The sequence below is a fragment of the Peromyscus eremicus genome, chromosome 16_21 (genome assembly GCF_949786415.1).
Source record: "Peromyscus eremicus chromosome 16_21, PerEre_H2_v1, whole genome shotgun sequence".
Classification (NCBI taxonomy): domain Eukaryota; kingdom Metazoa; phylum Chordata; class Mammalia; order Rodentia; family Cricetidae; genus Peromyscus; species Peromyscus eremicus.
The window spans coordinates 2,163,342-2,184,577 of NC_081432.1; the positions used below are offsets into that span (position 1 = coordinate 2,163,342).

Below are 21,236 nucleotides of genomic sequence, written 5' to 3' on the forward strand. Positions count from 1 at the left end.
AAGAAGGGAAATTCCATACCCCCCCCTTTTTTTTTAAATTCATCTGTTTTGCATTCTGGCTGCAGCCTCCCCAACACTGACAACCAAGGAACCTGTATGAGACTGACTTGGACACTGCATATATGTTAACAGTTGTGTAGCTTGGTCCTCTTACAGGACTATATCTTTTTTTTTTTTTGTAACCTTGACTAAGCCAGAACCATGTGGCTGAAGCTGCCAAGTTCTACTTGCTGGAGCTGAAACAGCCGCCTCATTCAAACACATTTTCATAATCAGCTTTCTGTCTTTGATGATTTCCATTACTGTGTCACACTGAGCATAGCTTTAGCAAAAAGACCTCAAAGCCCACCCTTAACAGTAACACTTTACCTATTAGTGCCACTCTCTGTGAGTTTATGGGGGCCAGCCAATTACATTCCCTGGTTTCCATAAGCTTGTAACAATATAATACAAATACATTCACTCCACTTTCAAAACTCAGTCACAGTTGTCTCAATGTTTAAAAGTTTAAATTCCCTTCTGAGATTCATGCAATCTCAACTGTAATCCCCTATACAACGAATAATGATACATTACCATTCCAAACATAGTGAAGAAATACCAAAGTAAGACAAAACCAGCCAGGCAAAAACTGCACCTCCATGTCTGATGTCAAAGCACTCTTCAGAGCCCTAACTCCCTTCTTTGTTGACTGCAACACAACCTCTCTCTTAGGCTGGTTCCACTCGCTGTTAGCAGCTCTCCTTAGTAGATTCCCATGACTCAGGCATCTCCAACATCTTGGGTCTCTATGGCAATCTAGGATTCACTTTCACAGCATCACCTTCTTTAGCCATGGAGGGAGATTCCATAACCCCTTTCTTGTATCCTTGACTCAAAATTCAGAACCACATGGCTGACACTGCCAAGTTCTGCTGCCTGCTGGGGTTGGGATGTGGCCATCCCGGCCCACTTGTTCAATTACATCTTTTTTTTTTTTTTTTTTTTGGTTTTTCGAGGCAGGGTTTCTCTGTGTAGTTTTGCGCCTTTCCTGGAACTCACTTGGTAGCCCAGGCTGGCCTCGAACTCACAGAGATCCGCCTGGCTCTGCCTCCCGAGTGCTGGGATTAAAGGCGTGCGCCACCACCGCCCGGCTCTCTTATAGCATTTTGAGTACCATCTTTTTACAAAGGTTCAAACCACTGACAGGCTTGCACACACTCCATAAGGGGAGTATGATGGTTCCTAGGGATTATTTGATGAAATGTGTGAAGAAAATGAAGAAGGTACTCAACACTACCAGACAAAGGAGCCAGGAAAATCCGACTTTTATTTCTTAAATACTGTGAAGGAAGGGGGAAATGGTCCCCTGATGAGAAAGCTAGGGGTCATCAGCAAATGCCCGGTGGGCATTAGGGAAGCGCTGGGGGCTGTAGTTGGGATCTTCCTGCAGTCGTTTTTGGATATCAGACCGGAGCTATAAAGAGAAAGCACAAGCAGGTCGGAGGAGCCCTGGTTTAGTTAGCCCTATGATCCCAGCAGGTACAAAGACCAACCCTCAGAAAATACTTCCCCGCCAGCCATGCTGGCAAGCCCAATGAGACTGCTGAGCCTTCCCAAATGCCACAAGGAAAACCTCGACCACCAACCGGCAGGCCCCACACTACCAATTCATCTCTGAATAGATTCAGGAAGCAGGAACCTGGCCCAACCCCTCCCAATAGACCATCCCTATTCTGCTGCAAAGTGGGGGCACCTGCTGCCTGTAGCTCTCCTGAACCTCTGGTGCCTCCAGGTCCCGGCTCAGGCTCTCGGGGCTTGTCAGGGGCCGAGCTCCGGCTGCCTTAGCTGCCCGGCTCACTGCCTCTGAGAGTAGCAGCTGGGGGCCCTCACCCTGCATTGTCTGGGGACAGGTTGAGAGGGAAAAGGGGATCAACATCAGACCCAGTGCCACCACCCAGCTCACCCTTTCCATTAGTTAACCAGTGTTTAAGCTAGCACAGGGTGGGGAACAGTCTGCATGTGGTTTTAACAGCAGAAATGCCTTCCTAATTATGGCCAAAAACCGTTGGATTATAAAGAAGGCACCAGCAGGTCAGACCACCTGAGACTCATCACTAGCTACTCTTCAAGGCAAAGCCCACCTTACACAGTGGACCCTTATCACTTGGGAAATCACACAGCTAAGGTACCAGAACTGCCAGAAACATACGATGAAAGCCCATGTAGTCACATGTACCAATCAAGAACAAGCCTGACCCCCAAAACAGGCTTCCTAACTAGATAAAGAAACTGAACTAACAAGCAAAAGCCTCTAGCTCAGCAAGGGTACTAGACAGAGACATCCTCAGGAAAGAGACAGACCAACCTTGCGTCTCTTGGCAGGCATACCACTGAGGTAGGCATCACTCAGGGGCGGCTGAGGTTTCACCTTCCGCTGGCTCTGAATGTCCTGCTGAATAATAGGGACCCATTCCTGGGGAGGAAAGGATTTGAAATAATTCCTACAATTTACAGCTCTTACTCCCACTGGATCACCTCCTGCCACTTACTGGGGGAACCGCAGCTGCCCAAGGTTCTGCATCGGCTGAAGCTCCATCCTGTTCATCTCGGGAACCCCCTTCAGGAGCAGGGGGTGGACCTCGGGACATGGCTTCTTCTGCTGTTGTCCCAGGGGCTGGGGAAGCATTCTCCCGCTGGAAGGCAGATGGCAGGAAGGTCCAGACTTCAGAATTCTTTGCCCCCAAGTCCCTTTTCTTCCAGCCATCTACACATTATCTGGCCTCTCAACCTCTCCCTGGTACCTGAGGTTCAGGGGAAGTTCTTTCTGCTCCCTGAACTTCCATCGGCTCTTCAGGAAGTGCCTGTGAAATCAGACAAAGAAAAGAGGTGGGAGGTGTCAGTCCAGGCCATCTCCAGTTTCCTGACACCCCGACCCCAGTTGATCGGGTCCCTTACCTGAGGGGGGTCACCGACCCTGCGAACATATCTGAGAATGGCGTCAGGGCCCACAGGCATGTGCTCCAAGACCACCTGAAGCCTCAGTCCCATCATAGTTGTCAGCCAGCTCACCAAGGATGGGTTCACTCCACGAGACATGCGACGCTGAAGGTTAGAAAGCAGACTTCACTTGCAACCTGCCTGTGCAATCTACAGCTAGGGCAAGGGGTATAGTGTTTGGAGAAGAAATATAAAACTGTAAGACGGAATAACAAAGACGCTAGAGACCTAGTGTCAGGGGGTGCTTACAATTCGGCCATTGATGACAGCAGCGAGCTCCATCTGCTGTCCCCCCAAGCAGTGCAGGTTCAGGGCCAAGCACTCAAACAGGCCCTGGTTACACAGCTCCAGCAACCGGGCTCCAAATCCACTGTCTGCAGGGAGGATGTGAGAGGGCACATGATTCCGGCAGTCCTGCACAGCCAGTACACCCCTCTCCCTGGCTGGCCCCTGGCCTGACCTGTGCAGTGCAGCACATGGGCAGCGATGCTGTTAAACTGCTCTTGGAGAAATTCTAAATTTGTCCGGATGATGTCCACACCTGGCTGAACCTGCACCAAAGACTGAGACAAGACACACCAAGATCTCCAAATCAGGACCTTGAGGATCTAGAAGGTGGAGGCAGCAGGGACCCCCAGGTTCCCCACCCAAGCCTAGACAGGAAAAAAATACACCAAGGATACTCACGAAACTCTCCCGTACATATTCTTCCAGCCCAGTGATCAATGTGTGGGTTGCCATCTGTAGGGAAACATCACAGGTTTAGTCCCACCCATCTCCTCTAAGTCTAGGCCTTGGGCGGAAGCAGAGCTTTCACTGACAAAGAGGCAGGAGGGATTAAGGAATGGAGGTGGGAAGGAAGGAAAGCTCTGGAGTCCTGGGCCTTCATTTACCCGGATGTTGCCAGGTGTGGGCTCCTGACCACCCAGGTAGTGCTGGTGGAAGAAAGATCGCAGCTGCGGCTGGAGCCGCTGCAGTGGCTGGAAATGCCCATGGAGAAGCATGACCACATCCACCATGGAGAAGTTCTGGCACAAAAGAGAGAGCAGAGCTCCAAAGAATCCTAGGGAGAGGGGCAGAAGTAAGCAATTGCCTTCGCCTCCTTGCCTAGCCCACACAAGCTGTCAGCCTAATCCTTTTTAGTAAAGAAAAGCCAACTACCTCCCAACCCCTGCCAGTTCCCAAGACCACAGCACCCCCATTTTGCTTACCAAGAGCCCCATCAGCCCCAGGCTCAAAGATATTGCTGGATCCACTGAGGCGCTGGATGAAGGCAGCAATGCTCTCACTGCTGCCAGCCCTAGCCCCCAGGGAGCCCAGGAGGGAGCTCAGCACGCCCTGCACCACTGAGGTGAAAAACTCTGGCGGCAGGCTCTCAGGACCTAAGCCTCCAGGACTCCCTGTTCCACCAGAAGGGGACCCTGGTGGGGGTGTGGTCTGCTGCTCGGGGGCAGGGGGTGGGGGTGGCGGTGGTGGAGGTGGTGGAGGGGCAGTCTGTGATGCCTAGCAGAGAAGGAATTGAGAAGAGAAGACAAAGACCACAGGGTCAAGGACATGAAATTGCATCAAGAGGGCACAAAACAACAGGCAAAGGAGAAGGGGAAGAGAGCTGGATTCTGGTCTTAAAACAACAACCGAACAGACATTTTTATCACTGTACTCCATGTGTATGGGCATTCTGCTTGCCTATATGTCTGTGAAATGTGTGCCTTGTTCCCATGTGGACCAGAAGAGGGCAACAGATCCCTGGAACTGGAGTTGCAGATGTGGGTGCTGGAAATCGAACCCAGGTCCCTCTGAAAGAGCGGCGAGAGCTAGCTCTGATCTTAACTTAAGCCCTAACACTCAGGGACAGACACTCAACAGAGGGCATGAAACCCAACAACCACCTCCCTGCCTCTCAGACCAGGAAGCAGGAGTGGAGCTAACTTCCAGGCAGGCATCCAGGAATTTTCAGGTCCCCTCCCCTCTCACATCACTACTTACTCAGCAGCTACAGAATGGCAACCAAGTACCAATGTTCTAATGGGCTGGGGGATAAAGGGCAGGACAGCCACTCACCTGCAAGAAATCAGTCATGCCCTGGAGAAAGGCGGGAACCCCGGGCATTGCAACAGTGATGGTGGGAGAGGCCAGGCCAGGCCCGCCGGCCCCTGGCCCTGCAGGCCCCAGCAGGTTCCCCAGGAGCTGAGAGAACTGAAGGTCAGCTGCAGAGGGCTGAGGAGGTGGAGGCTGGGCAGGACCCCCAGGAGCAGGGCCAGCGGTTGTAGCTGTGTTGGTAGTGCCAGCACTAGCTGAAGCAGTGGCAGGAGCTGGAGCCGGAGCCGGAGCCGGGGCCGGAGCCGGGGCCGGAGCCGGGGCCGGAGCCGGGGCCGGAGCCGGGGCCGGAGCCGGAGCCATTCCTGGAGTCCCCTGAGCTGTCAGGAACCAAAAAAAAAAAGTACAATTTGAATAAAAGCCAGATTATAGCTGCCCCATTCTGGTCTTTAAGAACTAAGACGTTCTACAAGGACTAGGACATACAGTGAGCAGGACAGAAGGGTCATCAGGACAGTTGTCACAGATGCCCCTTTGCCCCGAAATCTTACTCAGTAGCCCAGGCTAGCTTAGAAATTGAAAGTCTATGATCTAGGATGTCCTTGAACTCAGTAATCCAAGCATGTACTATCATTACCAGCTGCAGCTGGTAACACAGAAAGTTTGAGCTAGAGAAGAATAGGACTCACCCACAAGGACAGGCTGCATAAGAAGTTGCCCCACAAGGCCGCTCACCATTTGGGCCAATGAAGTGTTTGTACCTAGCCCAGTGCCCTGCTGGAGGACAGGAAAAGGATTCAGTCTTGTCCTTCCCACAATCCACCAGGATTTCCCACGGGTGTTTCCCCCAACCCTTGCTCACCAGAGTCCCAGAGACGGGAGGACCCCCAGGATGGGAAGGCCGAGCCTGTGGAGGAGTGGGCCGGGCAATCACCACCCGAGTCGGTGCTGTGGGGAAGCCAGGCACCTGCTGTCCTGTGGGCAGAAAGAGAGACCAAAGATGGCTGAGGGCTCAGTCCTTGCCCGCCAGCAGACAATACCCACCACCATGAACTAGGCCCCACCTCCCAGGCCTCCCTTTCCAGGTCATTACCTGCGGCCGCGGAGGCAACAGCTGCCACCATGGCCTGATGAGTGATCTGGTGGGCGACGGCGTGCATGAACTCAGGGGGCAGGGAGGGCAGCTGGATGAGGGTGGAGCCTGGGGGGTGGGTCTGATGTAACCTTGAACCTGGACCCCTTCAACCCACCCACTCAGCCCTACCCCTTTTCTACCCAGAGCTCTCAGCCTGTTCTGATAATCTCATTCTTACCCAGGGTCTGTCCATGACCAGGAGGTCCCAGGGGACCAGTGGGAGCACTTGGGCCACCGCCAGGCTGTGATCCAGAATCTGAGCAGGGAAGACAGCCAGAAAATATCAGAATGGCAGGGCCAAGCTTGGCTGTACCCTCCTGAGATCTTCCATTCTTTAGGCCTCCAGAAACCCTGTCCTTTCCTCCACTGCAACAGGAAGGCTGGGTTCCCTTTACACAAACCCAAGGAGGAACCCCTTCCCTCCTGCCCCTTCCCAAACCGCAGCTCTAGAGCCGGCCTTCCCTCCCGGCTCCTGCTGCTCTTTTCTGCCAGCAACTGTCCCTAACTCACCTTGAATGTTCATGTGCATCATGACCACAGGTTCCACGCTCTGATGGGAAATCCGGATGACCCGTGGATGGCTGGTAGCTGGTGGTGGAGCTGGCCCCGGTGGGGGAGCTCCTTCAGTTGATGAGTCAACAGTGGTAGCAGACGGAGGCAGGGATGAGGCCTGGCCAGAACCTGGGGATGCTGCCTCCGAACTAGGGGCTGGTGGAGCCCTAGACCCATTGCCTGTCATGGTCACAGTAGTTCCCACATTGATCTGGAAGAGAGATGGACAGGCAGAGATGAGAAAACACAAGGGTCTAACCTAGAGTCTAAAGACTCCACATGCTTTGTCATCACAGGTTTCCCCAGTTTTCTTGCTCTCTAGCCTCCCAGCAGCCATTTGGGTCATCCTAGTCTACCATGCCCTCTGCTCTCCCTCCAGCCAGGTTCCCTGAACCCACCTGAATGGGAATGGCCGCCTGCTGGAGCACCATGGGAGTCGTGTAGTGAGACATTGGCCGTACCACATGTAGGTGCCGTGGGGGTGCACAGGCTAGATTGCAGCGCAGATCAGACAGTGCCACGAAAGTGTTGCCCAGTAACCGAAGGCTCTCCCCCACCAAGTTGATCAACCTCTGGTCCTCCTCACGGCCCTCATGCTGTGCCCAGGTCAAACCCAGAAAAGCAGGAAATTAGGAATAGGGATGATGCCTTCTCAGACTGTCACGGCCTCTGTCTTTGGAAACTTCTACATAAACCAAAGCTTTTCAATTTTCAAGTAAATGCTATTTAATGTACACAGAGCTTTCCACAAAACACAGCAAAGGTTAAGTAACCATGTATAATTCTTTTTCACTCGGTAGACTTCCTAAATAACTAAGAACACAATAGGTCCAAAGACTGTCATCCCCATCACAGCAGACCATTCACCTAGCGAGGGGGTTCTGTGCTAACACTGAGGACAGTGAAGAGCTGTCTGCATCTGCATCTGTTGCTTCCAGCTATTAGGAGGGAAGGCCATCAAAAGGCTCACATTGTTGTTGTAGTCCGTAGTGGCAGCAGCACCTAGGACCTCACAGTAGCGCTGCAGGAAGGGCTGGAGACGGCGCTGCAAGCGCTGCAGCTCCTGGAGCACCTCCACATGCTCTGCAGGGGAAGGGTGGCTGCGGAAACACCAGGGCAGTTGAGCTGAGGCTTTCCTCAGGAGACCCCTGCCATCCCCTGGGATTCTCTTTGCTCTCCTAAGACAAGCAGAGATGGAAAGGAGAAAGCAAACGTCCCCCCTGTCCAGCAAGGTCCTGTGCAAAGGAGGCAATGAGAGCTCAAAACCAGAGCAGGCTTCTGCGAACCACAGCTTGGGAGACATCAGACAATCTTGCCTCAGAGACAACAGTGCTACCTAAGAGCCGCCCTTTGACCCCACAATACTACAACCACTAAGACCCCCCAGCAAGCACTTTCCTCCCTTCACATCCTTCCTGGTCCTCACACTACCCCCGTGACCACTCCTCCAAGTCCCCAAAGGTTCCCTCCATCTCTCACTTGGGTGCATTCGTCTCTGGCGCAGGTGTGGGGCCCGCTGGAGCTGGGCCAGAAGGGGTAAGCTCTGGAGTCTGGGCTGGGGTGCGTTCCTCCATTTCTTCTGACTCCATAGGCTCTCGAGGAGGTGCTTCACTTTCGACTGGTTCTGATGTTTGTGAGTTCAAGGCTACTGTCTCCGAGGCCACAGTCGGCGTCTGCGGGGGTGGCTGACTAGCCTGTGCTTGGGGTCCCCCTCGACACTGAATGTGGAAGAAGAGTAAGGACACCAAGGGCAAGATGAAATTACTGCTGCTGAGGATTATGCAGACCAAGGAAGTCAAGAGTGGAGATGATGCCCCACTGAGGCTCCCTGAAGGCAGGGCTGTGTATCCCTATGACTGGCAGAAATTGGATGCACAGTAAGTATCTGTAATATTTACAGAGTAGAGACTATGTTTTCCTAACTTTCATAAGGAGAGGAAATGGCCACAAGCTGTGGCTATAACAAAACTGATAAAGTTAGGATACCCCCATACTGAACATGACAGTTAAGAAATTCAAAAACTGGGGACTGGAGAAATGGCTCAATGGTTAAGAGCTCTGGTTCTTCTTCCAGAGGACGTGGGCTCAATTCTCAGCACCTACATAGTGGCTCACAACTGTAACTCCAGTTCAAAATATCCAACACCCTCATACAGGGAAAACACCAGTACATATTAAAAAAAAAAAAAAAAAAAAAATCAAAAGCTGCCAGGCGGGGCTGGAGAGATGGCTCAGCAGTTAAGAGCACTGGCTGCTCTTCCAGAGGTCCTGAGTTCAATTTCCAGCAACCACATGGTGACTCACAACCATCTTTAATGAGATCTGATGCCCTCTTCTGACCTGCAAGCATACATGTAGGCAGAACACTGTATACATAATAAGTAAATCTTAAAAACAAAACAACAACAACAAAAAAAAACCTGCCAGGTGGTGGTGGAGGAGCACACCTTTCCCATCTCAGCACTTGGGAGGCAGAGGCAGGAAGATCTCTGAGTTCAAAGCCAGTCTCGTCTAAAGAAAGAAAGAAAGAAAAGAAAGAAGAGAAAGAAAGAAAAGAAAAGAAAAGAAAAGAAAAGAAAAGAAAAGAAAAGAAAGAGCCGGGCGGTGGTGGCGCACGCCTTTAATCCCAGCACTCGGGAGGCAGAGCCAGGTGAATTTCTGTGAGTTCGAGGCCAGCCTGGGCTACCAAGTGAGTTCCAGGAAAGGCGCAAAGCTACACAGAGAAACCCTGTCTTGAAAAACAAAACAAAACAAAAACAAAAACAAAAAAGAAAGGAAAAAGGAATTTAAAAAACTGTGGCATGCAGCCATGCATGTGCCTCACACCTATAATCACAGCACCTAAGAGGATGAGTTAGGAGGCACACTGTGAATCAAGAAAGCCCAGGACAGAATGAGTTTGGTTTTGTTTTTTTAAAAAAGGGCTACTTCTTTCAATGAAGGGAATCTATGACACATCATCGTCAGGAAGATTGGCAGCAGCCTAGAACAGTGGCACAAGCCTCTAAGTCTCACTTGAGAAGCTGCGGCAGGCAGACTGGCAGGAACAAGACAGCCTCACAGAGAGACTTTCTTTGCCTGAAAGAACAACTACACAGAAAACCTAGAGCAGAAAGGCAGACTGCAGCCAATGTGCGTGTGGCTAGGACTGTTCTTACTGCAAGACCATGAGAAGAAACTCTAGCCTGACAGACTTGCCCACTCACCTCCATCCGGGACAGTAAGGTCTGTATATCTCTGATCATGTGCTGAGCCATCACCAGCCGTACCCGGGGCTCACTCTATAATATAAGGAGGATGATCAGGGCAGGTCTGAGACGAAGCCATGAGCTCCACAACATACTACAACAGCTCCCAGGCATCTCCTCAGCCAGGTCCTCCCCCACCTTATGGCCTCCTTCTCCCAGATCCCCTTCCCTGACCCTCCCAGGCCCCTGAATACCTGAATTGGGGCCTGTTCCATGTTGATGTGAACATCCACAGCAGAGCCGTCACTCTGGGGAAAGGGTAAGGGAAGTTGCTCTGGGAGAAGCCACATACTAAGGCCTCCATACTGCCAATTCCTTTTCTAGAGTCCCTACCCTCTTGTCCTCAAAAACTGAGGCCAGTATAGGTCAGAGGGTTTCCCAAACTCCAGGCAAGAACTCAAGACACCCATCTTCTACGCTCCCTGCAGCTGCCCTAACAAAAGCTCCTCTTCCCAACAAAACCCTCCCACATGACAAACACAGGCTCACAGGGAGATTGAAGGTTCCAACCATGACATAGCTGTTGGCATTCCGGTCATGAACAGAGGCTCCAGGCCCCCGAGTGCCAGGCAGGGGTGCCCCACCATGAGTAGCTGAGGCAGACCCTGTCCCAGAAGATGCTCCAGAAGGGAGCTGAGTCTGAGGAGGAGCCCGTTCCACCAGGTGGATAACCTTTCCCCCAACATCTGCAGAAAAAGAGATGCACACCAAAACTTGTAAGTAGGTAAACCCATGGCCTCCAAACAACAACCTTAATCTCGAGCAGCTCCCCCAGTCCCTTACTGTATTCCTGGAGCTTCTTATCATCTTGCAGAACCCGGCCCTGGTATATGAGCCGTTGTTTCTCGGAAGGGATGCTGACAGAGGCAGCAATATGCTCCTTAAACTCCTTTACGTTCATCTGAAAGGAGAGCCATGAGTTGGAATCAGAAAACAAAGGAAAGAGCTAAGTGGGACGCCTGACTTCAGGGGACGAGTGAGGTCAGAATCAAACAGTGTCACTAGCCAACTGCATCAACAGGCAGGTGTTTATGGAGCCAAAAACGAAACAAACAAAAACCCCAAACAGACAATAAACAAAGCTGGGTAAAAGGGGTGAAAGAGAAAACACCACTAAGAAATAAAAAAAGGCAGGCTGGAGAAATGGCTCAGTGGTTAAACGCTAACACTGTTCTTGCCCAGGACCTACCTCAGTTCAATTTCCAGCACCCATACTGGGCAGCAGCTCACAACTACTGGTAAATCCAGCTCCAAGGGACCCAGCGTCTCTGCACTCTATGAGCACTTGTACTCACAGGCACACACACACACCACGCCCCCCACACACAAACCAATACATGATTAAAAGTAAGAGGGGAGTGGTGGTGTATGCCTCCAGCACTCGTGAGGCAGAGGCAGGTGGAGCTTTTGAGTTTGAGGCCATCCTAGTCTACACATTAAGTTCCAAGACTGCCAGAGCTGTGTAGAGAGACTCTGTCTCCAAAAAAATCCAAATAGAAGCCAGGCGGTGGTGGCGCACGCCTTTAATCCCAGCACTCGCGAGGCAGAGCCAGGCGGATCTCTGTGAGTTCAAGGCCAGCCTGGACTACCAAGTGAGTCCCAGGAAAGGCGCAAAGCTACACAGAGAAACCCTGTCTCGAAAAACCAAAAACCAAAAAAAACAAACAAACAAACAAAAAAAACAAAACAAATAGAAACCATAATAATAACAACAGTAAACAAATAAAATAAAAATAAATCTTACAAGAAAAAAGCCAAACAGCTCTCCTTTTCTCCTTCTTGGCTTAGTATCTAGAGATACTGGTGATGCTTTTCTAAATATAAAACCGTACCAGGAGCTCATGGCCGTAATCTCAAAGCTAAAAACAGGTGGGCATTGAGGCACAAGCCTCTAATCGCATGGAGATAGAAGCAGGTGGATCTCTGTGACTACCAGGCCAGCCATGACTACAAAGTGAGACCCTGACTTAAAATACAAAATACAAAAAGAGGTTAAGAACACTTGTTGCTCTTGCACAGGACCTGAGTTTAATTCCTAGCACATAGTGGTTTACAACCATCCACACATAACAGAGTAGGGACTATGATTTCCTAACTACCACAACAAGAGGAAAAGGCCACAGGTTACAGGACCTGATGTCCTCTTCCGACCTTTTCGGGCACCAATCACACACATTGGTGCACTTACACACCTGCAGACAAAACACTCACACATAAAATAAAAATAAAAGCCAGGCATGATGGTACACGCCTTTAATCCCAGCACAGGAAGATTTCTGTGAGCTTGAGGCCAGCCTGGTCTACACAGTGAGTTCCAAGACAACCTGGACTACACAGTGTGCATAGTGAGACCCTGTCTCAAAAAACAAACAAAAAATTGGCCGGGTGGCGGCGGCGGCGGCGCACGCCTTTAATCCCAGCACTCGGGAGGCAGAGGCAGGCGGATCTCTGTGAGTTCGAGGCCAGCCTGGTCTACAGAGTGAGATCCAGGACAGGCACCAAAACTACACAGAGAAACCCTGTCTCGGAAAAATAAAAAAATAAATAAATAAAAATAAAAAAATAAATAAATAAAATGAAGCCAAGCGGTGGTGGTGAATACCTTTAATCCCAGCACACTGTGAGTTCTAGGCCAGCCTGGTTTACAGAGCGAGTTCCAGGACAGCCAGAAGTACACAGAGAAACCTATCGGGGGAGAGGGAGATTGACATCCTCCCCCAGAAAAACCATCACCACCAATGGCAAGTATCACCGGGTTGGGAACCAGGAACTAGAAAAATAACTAATGAAGAAGGTAAGGAGGCGGCACAAGGTTACCTACAGTTCAGTAGTAGATACTTTGTGCAGGTCCTAAGTTCAATGCCCAGCAGGAACTCCCCAAAAAATAAGGGAAGGGGGGAAGAACCAAAACAAAAGCAGTGTGGCAGCACACACCTGAACCCCCAACCCTGGAGAGCAGAGACAGGAGGATCCAAGACCATCAGTTAAGACATAGTGAACTACTTAAAATCCTACCTCAGCTGGCACTGGTGGTGCATGCCTTTAATCTCAGCACTTGGGAGGCAGAGACAGGCGGATCTCTGAGTTCAAGACCAGCCTGGCCTACAGAGTGAGTTCCAGGAAAGCCAGGGCTACAGAGAAACCCTGTCCAAAAAAAAAAAAAAACAAAAACAAACAAACAAAAAGACCCTACCTCAAAAGGAAAAAAAAAAAAAAAAGGCAAAAACAAGTCAGGTATGGTACACACAACCTAAATCTAAAATCTTAGCATAGACAACGGAGGCAAAATGGTCAGGAGGTCAAGGTCAGCCTGAGCTATATGAGACATTGTTTTTCCCTGACCCCCAAAAATAATCTTCCTAATTAGACAATTAACTCTTGGTAAGGGCCAGAATTAATTATCACATACACCTACTCACAAGTGTATGTGGTGTTTTAAATGTTTTTGAAAACCACGAAAATGACCAACTCACGATTTTTTTTCTCAAAGAATTATGCAGTAAAAACGAAGACAACTGTGTCCACACTGCACTTTATAACACTGAGATTCAAACTGTGCCTCAGATATTGGCAATTCTACTTAACAGTGTATGAAAGCAGCTTCCTAGAATCTATAAATAGAGTATAAACCTGTGAACAAGTTGTTAAAAAAAGAACAAACACACCATATTTGTCTGAGGTCTCTGTGCTATTTCCGGTCCCAAAGGCCGGAGTCTTGTCTGTCCCTTTGGGCTGAGGTCCGCCCAGGATAGGTATAGATTCCTCCTCTGCATTTCCCTCCTCACTGAGTTCCATCAAGGTGAAGAGAGGCAGAACGAAATCTGCCTCACTCCACAGTAACCACCTCCTCACTCAGAAAGAACCTCGGATGTTCTAACCAGGAAGGGACAAAGAGGAGTCAATGACCAGAAAACCAGGCTCATCCCTTGGAAGACCAACGAGCCAAAGCGGGTATCGTCGCTACAAAGTACCGCTGTCTCTCTCACCTGGGCCCCCACAATAAAAGTCCGAGTCTGAGAGTCCAGGGTCTTCACCAGGACCTCCAGGCTGTCGGGCTCCTCCATAGTGGTGCTGGAACTATCACTCGGCTCCATGGCCGACAGCTCTCTAAGGAAGAACGAGGGGGGGAGGTTCGCTGTCGCCCGCACTCTATTTCATACACCCGGAAGACTCTCTGGGCCCAATCTCCGCCCCGACCCCTTAAAAGTCTCTCATACACAAGCCCATATATTCATCCTCGACCCCATCCCTCCTTTTTGGTTCCGAGACACAGGAAGAGAAACACAAAGGGCAGGAGATGGACGGCATAGGGAGGTGAAGGACGAGGGGTGGGAGGGGCTCCACGATGCCAATCACAATAGGGAGAGCCAGTTGGGCCGGGAATCGGGCAAGCAAGCACGAGACCGACCAGAGACCAGTGTCATCACCGGTCGCGACCGAGCAAGGGCCCGAGAGATCGGGAAATCCCAGGACGACGCCGGGGGGGGGGGGGGGGGGGCGCCGGACTCGGCCGAGAGAGTGGCTCCGCGCACGCGCGCCACCACGCTCGAACCCGCCTAAATCACCACAGCCCCAAGACCGCAGACACTCACGGGAGCCTGGACCGGCTCGCTGACCGCCCCTCCTTCCGCCTCCGCCTTCCGTCGTCGGTGTTCCAGCAACGCGACTGAGCCAACACGCGGCCAAACACATACAAACACACACACACACACACAGCCCACCACCCTGTGGCTCCGCCCCCGGCTTCCCCACGGTACCGTCACTTCCGGTCTCCCCCAACCTGGCACCAAAGGCCACTTCCGTTTCCCCGATAGTATTTGGGGATCTCGAGGCGGTACTTCCGGCTGCCCCAGGCTCCCCCCAATTGACTTTCGTGGGGCACGATGAGAAAGTCCACAGCCCCGAACAGTGAGTTTCTGGGGGGCGAGACGGGCCGGGGTCGGCGTAGATGGGAGGGAGCCGAACACCCCGAGGAGCCGCCGCCGCCGTCGCCCGGGGGACCGCACTGCGCCTGCGTGAGCCGCAGTACGCGTGCGCACACTTTAAGTACTTCCCCGCCCCCCTCGGGCCGTGTGCGTTTCTTCCCTGCGCGCGCCGGAGCGCTGCACGACCAAGGTGGCTACTGTAACGCCTGGGGAAAAAATTACTGAGCGGCATGCTGCCCCTACCCCGAGACGCTGCGGACGCTGTCAGGGATTTGTGGGGATTACACCGCGTTAGTCTACAGTCGTGGTTTGACGGACCAAGAAAATCTACAGGCACGGTCCTAGCCACCTAAAGCGCTGCGAGGCCTCTGGTCCTCTTGACATGCCTGCGCTTCCGGAAGCCACTTTTTCCCTGGACGGTTGGGGGCGTGCCGTAGGCTGTGTTTGCTCCGACCGCCGTCTCTGGTCCTGGCCGGATTAGGGCGGTTGGGCGTTTTGCAGACTCTTGGGGCATCATATAGGCCTTTGGTTGAGAGCACCGAGGGAACTCAATGTTTTAGGACAACTAAGCATTTTACTGCTTTTTAAAATTTGTGAATAAAGGAAAACGGAGCCCGGCGTGGCGGCGCCCGCCTTTAATCCCAGCACTTGGGAGGCAGAGGCAGGCGTCTCCGTGAGTTCCACCACAGCCAGGGCTACACAGAGAAACCCTCGAAAAAAGAAGACAAAAATCGGGGTTCTTGGGGGTCGGATTCAAGGACAAGAGAAGGGATCGAAGGCTCGCCGCCAGGGGAGGTGTACAGGGCGGGACGGTTACAATTTCTCTGCCGCCTTCACCACTTCACCTAGATGCCGGTACCGATGAGAGTTCCAGTAAGCACTGTTCAGCGAGCGATTACTTTGTGTCAGCTTGTATGATGAGACTTGTACATACTATCTCACTGTGTTGCCCTGAATTGCCTAGAACTCATAATCCCGCACAGTGCTGGGATTAAAGTCGTATGGCACCCTGCCAGACTGTACCAGACTACATTTATTTATGTTTTTCGAGACAGAGTTTCACTATGTAGGTCTGGCTGTCCTGGAATTCAGAGAGATCCACCTGACTGTCTCCTGAATGCTGGGATTAAATAATTTTTTTAAATTTCAACACTTTTTTTTTCCCCCCCGGAACTGAGGGCCGAACCCAGGGCCTTGCCTTGTGCTTGCTAGGCAAGTGCTCTACCAATGAGCTAAATCCCCAACCCCGTTCAACACTACTTTTGGGGCGGGCTGTGTACCTTGCATCTGCCAGAGCGTAGCGTAAGTGTGGAGAAACGTGTTGATGTCTTCTATCCACTATGGGGATGGGGGGATCAAAATCAGGTCCTCAGGTTTGGCTTGGTATCTCTTTACCCAAACCTACATTTTAGTTTTTTATTATGAAGATTTCAAGGGCTTGAGTGGTAGGGCACTTGTCTGGCAAGCCCAAGTTTGCTCCCACATACAAATCCCAGAGTAATCATGCCTACTACCATCCTCATTTTTTGTGATTGTTTTGAAGCAAGGTAGTATTAGGTATGTAACCAAGGGTGGCCTGAATGGCAGTTGAAGGGACTCTGGCCAGCTTGAGTATGGAGAGCATGGCTCTGGCAGGCCTTGCCTTTCTCTCTCATTCTTTGCCTTGCTAAAAAACAGATTACATTCCTAAAGCTAGTCACCAATGTCTATCCCCTTTGGCCACTTCCTCCTGAGGCTGACTACCAAGGACCAGCTATCAAAGTATTGAAGTCCAGCAATCAAAAGCCCCCTTAATTAACATGTCTAGTCAAAATTAAACACCTCATCCTAACATGGGGTTTCCCTTTTTACCTTTATAAACTGCCATTTTCCTACGTGCCATATCTGTCTCCTCTCCACCCAGAGGCGGTCCTCTGTAACATACCAGGACAAATATCCCTGCCCCTCTCCCTTGTTCCCTTCCCCTTCTCCCTCTTCCTGTATCTCCTGTCTTTGTCTCTTATTCCCTGCCCTCTGTCCCTCTGGGGCAAATAAATCTCCTTTGTGCTGAGAACTTGGCTTTAGGGCTCCTGAGCTGATTTTTCCTTTCAGCACTCCTCCTTCCTCAGCCTTCCCAGTACTGAAGACCTGCACCATCATCCCTTGAAATAAATCACAACCCCTTAGCAAGTCTCACTTCTCAGGAGACTTGTGTTTAAAGAAAAGTTGGAGTTTATTTTTATATATATTTAAGCACGGGCCTTAAGGCAGAGACAGACACTTGGGAAGATGGCATACACCCAAGACACAGCGGCAGGCTTCTCAAGAATCCCAAAATTTTTGTGGCAGTCCACAGATTTACGTAAAAAAGTCCCACCTCTCTGCATTGACAGCTCCACACACTAAGACTATCCAGTGACTGTCTCTGGACACTACATTTAAATCTTGACAATCTAGCGAAATTATTACCAGCAATTGCAGTGGGTGCTTTGCAGTTACTAATGATAGTGGATATTTACTTCTGACTTGGTGTGACATGGTCTCATCTGAGATTACTGAGTTGCCCATTCCACAGGTGGAAAAAGAGAGATTAATACAGTTGTCCCAGGAGGCTGGGGATGTGGGTCATTGGTACTACTGTGCATGTGAGCATGCCTGGTATGCATGAAGTTCTAAGTTTGATCCCCAGCATCAAGAGGGATCACCAGGGGTGGTGGTGGTGGTGGTGGTGGCACATGCTTTTAGTAGAGCCAGGCAGACCTCTGTGAGTCCAGCCTGGTCTACAGAGTGAATTCCAGGACAGGCAGAGCTACGTATTGAGACTCTGTCTTGAAAAAAACAAAAAGAAAAAAAAAGAAAGAGAAATCCATCATGCCCCAGCGACTGGCTGGTGCTTGTTCTAACACTTATCAACTTGTATTGCAATGGTTTGTTTGTAAAGCTGTTTTTCCGTTATTTAAAAAAAAAAAATGTCCCCCAGGATTAGCCAGTTCCTGGCAAATAACTGAAATCCCCAAATTTGCCAAGTGAATGAATGAAAGACCTAATAATGAAGTCACTTTTCCTCGGTGCTTCACAACACAGCAGAGCTCCAATTCAGATACAGATACAGGTTTCTACTGTAGGGCTCAGCTCTCCTCCGAACGCCTCAGAGTCGCTGGACATGCAGGGTACACTGTAGAGTGGTTGCATCCGGAAGAGCGGGGGAGGCCCCAGTGCTGTGGCTAATCCATGCTTGGGTTGGAAAACAAGGTTGAAGTTACTTATTAGCAGGTAAAAGGGTCAAGGGTCGACGCAAGGGGGCTGAAAGCAGAGTGGACTGAGCCGCCAGGCCAGCAGAGACCAGTTAGGGCAGAAATCCCTCTCCTGCAAGCACCAGCTCTCTCCTCTCCTGCCTGAGATGTTCCACCAAGTCTGGGCAGCTGTGCTCTACCTCTATGGCCTTCTCTTTAACTCCATGACCCAGTGCCCTGAGCACAGTCAGCTAACAGCGCTGGAAGTGGGCGAGAAGGAGGTATGGACTGGGGAAGGGGAAAGCCAGTAGTGGACGCGCAAAGTCGTGGGTGGGCAGCTCAAGATCACCAGCAAGCGTGTTGGGAAAGGAGGGGAGGAAGGGGGGTGTGTGGAAACAGGAACAACCACCAGCACCTCCTGGCCCTGAATCTTGGTCGACTGACTGATGGAGAGGCTGCCTGGGTTTTGCGACGGACCTGCTAATTCATTCTTTTGCTCGCTCGTCCAGTCCCCAGAGCCCCACCTGGGCCTGTGGTACTTCATCGCAGGAGCAGCCCCCACCAAGGAAGAGTTGGCTACTTTTGACTCCGTGGACAACATTGTCTTCAACATGGCGACCGGCTCTGCCCCAAGGCAGCTCCAGCTTCGCGCCGCCATCCGCACGTGAGTGGTGAGGAGGCAGAGGCACCACTGGGTGTGTTCTCTGCCCGAACTGTAAGCAATCACCCCACCCAGACTCGAGCTCCATCACTCCTTGCCCACTGAACTCAACAGCTTACAAGTCACTTTCTGTTGATAGGATGGACCTAGCTATCCCAAAGAGCTGGGGTGTGGGAAAGGGTAAGAGAAAAATAAGTAAAGGTGGCAGCGTGTGCCTGGAATGACACTCCATCTTTCTACCTTGCTACCACCACCTCTGCAGGAAAAATGGGGTCTGTGTGCCCCGGAAATGGATATACCACTTGACTGAGGGGAAAGGAAACACAGATCTCAGAACTGAAGGTTGGTTCCCACCAGCCCTCCCCTTCTCTACTCTCCCTGAGCTGTTTCCCCCTCAGAAGTGAGGACTGAACCTGGGACCTTTGGCATGCTAGGGAAGCAGGCCATCACTGAACTATATCCCCAGACCCTTCTCCAACCTTTCGTTGCCCTGATGGTTGAACTCACCCTATAGCCCAGGCAGGCCTTGAATGTGAAATCCTCCTGCCTCAGCTTCCTGAGCAGCTGGGATCATGGCCCTGCACTACTAGGCCCGACTCAGCTTGGTTTTGCGTCTGTCCTCTCATGTTCCTGACAGGCCGGCCTGACATGAGAACAGACCTCTTCTCCAGCTCGTGCCCAGGGGGAATCATGCTGAAAGAGATGGGCCAGGGTTACCAGCGCTTTCTCCTCTACAGTGAGTGGTGGTACAAAGCGGGAGTGCCCAGGGAGACTGGAGGGCTAAAGGACCCCTTTCAAAGCAGGATGGGCATCTTTACCAGGTCCTTTGGGAATTGGTGGGCAGAGCTGAGAAGCAGGAATGTTGACCAGCCCGGTTGCTCCCTGTCCTTCCAGATCGATCACCACACCCTCCAGAGAAATGTGTGGAGGAATTCCAGTCTCTGGCCTCCTGCTTGGACTTCAGAGCCTTCTTAGTGACTCCCAGGAATCAAGGTGAGGGGTCGAAGTCTCCCAGGAGAGGTCTGGGAGTCACCACTCCCAAGTCTTCTGTGGGTATTGTAAAGAGCTCGGTGCAATGTCATCAGAGGCCGTGGCCATAGGCAGACATTATCAGAATGGGTACATTGACCCCTCTAATTTTCATGGACTAGAATGGCACCAGGATTGGATAAGAGCTGTGGAGTCACCAAGGAGGGCTCTGGGTGACTCGAAAGAGGCTTTTGGGGGCTGGAGAGATGGCTCAGAGGTTAAGAGCACTGGCTTCTCTTCCAGAGGTCCTGAGTTCAATTCCCAGTAACTACATGGTGGCTCCCAACCATCTATCATTGGATCTGATTCCCTCTTTTGGCATAAAGGTGTACATGCAGATAGAGCACTCATATACATAAAATAAATCTTTTTTTTTTTTTTTTAAAGAGGCTTTTGGTCATTAGTGGCACACACTTGTAATCTCCGTACTCAGGTGGCGGAGGTAGAAGAATTGCCATAAGTTTGAAGCCAACCTGTTCTACACAGTTAGTTTCAGGACAGCTAGGGCTATATAGCGAGACTGTCTCTCAAAACTAAAAATTCGAGCCGGGCGGTGGTGGCGCACGCCTTTAATCCCAGCACTCGGGAGGCAGAGCCAGGTGGATCTCTGTGAGTTCGAGGCCAGCCTGGGCTACCAAGTGAGTTCCAGGAAAAAGGCGCAAAGCTGCACAGAGAAACCCTGTCTCGAAAAACCAAAAAAAAAAAAAATAAAAAATAAAAAATAAAAATTCTCTGAATCCTTTTTTTTTTTTTTATTCCGGTTTTTCAAGACAGAGTTTCCCTGTCTTGCGCCTTTTCTGGAACTCACTCTGTAGCCCAGGCTGGCCTCGAACTCACAGAGATCCACCTGGCTCTGCCTCCCGAGTGCTGGGATTAAAGGCGTGCGCCACCACCGCCTGACAAGTCTCTGAGTCTTTAGAGCAGTGGTTCTCAACCTCCCTAAGGCTGTGACCCTTTAATAGTTCCTCATGTTGTGGTGACCTCCAGCCATAAAATTATTTTGTTGCCACTTGGTAACTGTAACTCTGCTATTGTTGTGAATCATAACGTAAATACCTGATATGCAGGATATCTGATATTTGACCCCTGTGAAACAGTTATTCAACCCCCCCCAAGGGTCACAACCCACAGGTTGAGAACCACTGCTTTAGAGACTATAGGGAGGAAAGGGCCAGGTATAGACGGAAAGGGTCTCTTTCCGTGCTCCGTACCCACTACCTGGACTTCCTTTCCAACCTCTCATCCTCTCCCCCCCCCCTCACAGAGGCCTGCCAGCTGTCAGCAAGTGACCCGTAACTTCATCTGTGTCCCAGACAGCCAAGGTGGGCGCTGAGCTGCGAGGGGAGACGTTGGAGACTCTCCACTCCCTGTCAAGGTTAATAAAGATGGTTTTTCAATCCTCATCTCCTGGATTTTGTCTGCAGACATCAGTCACTTCTCCCCCAGGACGGAACCTCT

At 51.0% G+C, this 21,236-nt stretch overlaps 2 protein-coding genes and 1 long non-coding RNA gene across 26 annotated transcripts; 1 reads left to right on the plus strand and 2 right to left on the minus strand.

The window, feature by feature from the left end:
* Window positions 1-1,290: 1,290 nt before the first annotated feature.
* Window positions 1,291-14,979, minus strand: Bag6 (BAG cochaperone 6). Of its 19 annotated transcripts, none has more exons than XM_059282327.1 (26): window positions 14,709-14,979; window positions 13,938-14,058; window positions 10,735-10,852; window positions 10,441-10,637; window positions 10,146-10,199; window positions 9,910-9,984; window positions 8,183-8,421; window positions 7,674-7,803; window positions 7,102-7,299; window positions 6,662-6,914; window positions 6,330-6,407; window positions 6,110-6,217; window positions 5,879-5,991; window positions 5,706-5,790; window positions 5,041-5,396; window positions 4,191-4,482; window positions 3,873-4,042; window positions 3,667-3,720; window positions 3,440-3,542; window positions 3,229-3,353; window positions 2,938-3,084; window positions 2,784-2,843; window positions 2,532-2,675; window positions 2,348-2,455; window positions 1,736-1,882; window positions 1,291-1,456 (listed from the first exon to the last, which is right to left on the minus strand). In XM_059282327.1, exons 2-26 carry the CDS (start codon window positions 14,043-14,045, stop codon window positions 1,361-1,363), a joined length of 3,558 nt encoding a protein of 1,185 aa, XP_059138310.1. In that variant the 5' UTR covers window positions 14,046-14,058; window positions 14,709-14,979; the 3' UTR covers window positions 1,291-1,360. The 19 variants fall into 19 exon arrangements, with proteins under 19 accessions (XP_059138310.1, XP_059138305.1, XP_059138306.1 ...); XM_059282322.1 differs by having other exon boundaries at window positions 5,706-5,793; XM_059282323.1 differs by lacking the exon at window positions 14,709-14,979 and adding an exon at window positions 14,544-14,660 and having other exon boundaries at window positions 5,706-5,793.
* On the plus strand, window positions 14,505-21,181 carry Apom (apolipoprotein M). Of its 6 annotated transcripts, none has more exons than XM_059282345.1 (7): window positions 14,505-15,749; window positions 17,981-18,369; window positions 18,598-18,752; window positions 19,012-19,091; window positions 19,387-19,485; window positions 19,644-19,742; window positions 21,043-21,181. In XM_059282345.1, the coding sequence occupies exons 2-7, from the start codon at window positions 18,256-18,258 to the stop codon at window positions 21,072-21,074; spliced, it is 579 nt and encodes a 192-aa protein (XP_059138328.1). In that variant the 5' UTR covers window positions 14,505-15,749; window positions 17,981-18,255; the 3' UTR covers window positions 21,075-21,181. The 6 variants fall into 6 exon arrangements, with proteins under 6 accessions (XP_059138328.1, XP_059138327.1, XP_059138330.1 ...); XM_059282344.1 differs by having other exon boundaries at window positions 14,505-14,859; XM_059282349.1 differs by having other exon boundaries at window positions 14,692-14,859; window positions 17,981-18,128.
* Window positions 17,778-20,315, minus strand: LOC131926756 (uncharacterized). Its single transcript, XR_009383559.1, has 2 exons — window positions 19,257-20,315; window positions 17,778-18,089 (listed from the first exon to the last, which is right to left on the minus strand). It is a non-coding gene; the product is annotated as an uncharacterized LOC131926756 (long non-coding RNA).
* Window positions 21,182-21,236: the final 55 nt, after the last annotated feature.

What these genes read in the sequence shown, in the direction of transcription:
- Bag6 (XM_059282322.1), bottom strand. Translation starts at nt 14,045, where the DNA reads ATGGAGCCGAGTGATAGTTCCAGCACCACTATGGAGGAGCCCGACAGC. An exon ending in CCACACCTGGCAACATCCGG is followed by an intron (nt 3,721 to 3,872) that starts GTAAATGAAGGC and finishes GTTTCCCTACAG; the next exon opens with ATGGCAACCCACACATTGAT. An exon ending in AATATGTACGGGAGAGTTTC is followed by an intron (nt 3,543 to 3,666) that starts GTGAGTATCCTT and finishes GTCTTGTCTCAG; the next exon opens with TCTTTGGTGCAGGTTCAGCC.
- Apom (XM_059282345.1), top strand. Translation starts at nt 18,256, where the DNA reads ATGTTCCACCAAGTCTGGGCAGCTGTGCTCTACCTCTATGGCCTTCTC. An exon ending in CACAGATCTCAGAACTGAAG is followed by an intron (nt 19,092 to 19,386) that starts GTTGGTTCCCAC and finishes TGTTCCTGACAG; the next exon opens with GCCGGCCTGACATGAGAACA. An exon ending in CCAGCGCTTTCTCCTCTACA is followed by an intron (nt 19,486 to 19,643) that starts GTGAGTGGTGGT and finishes CTGTCCTTCCAG; the next exon opens with ATCGATCACCACACCCTCCA.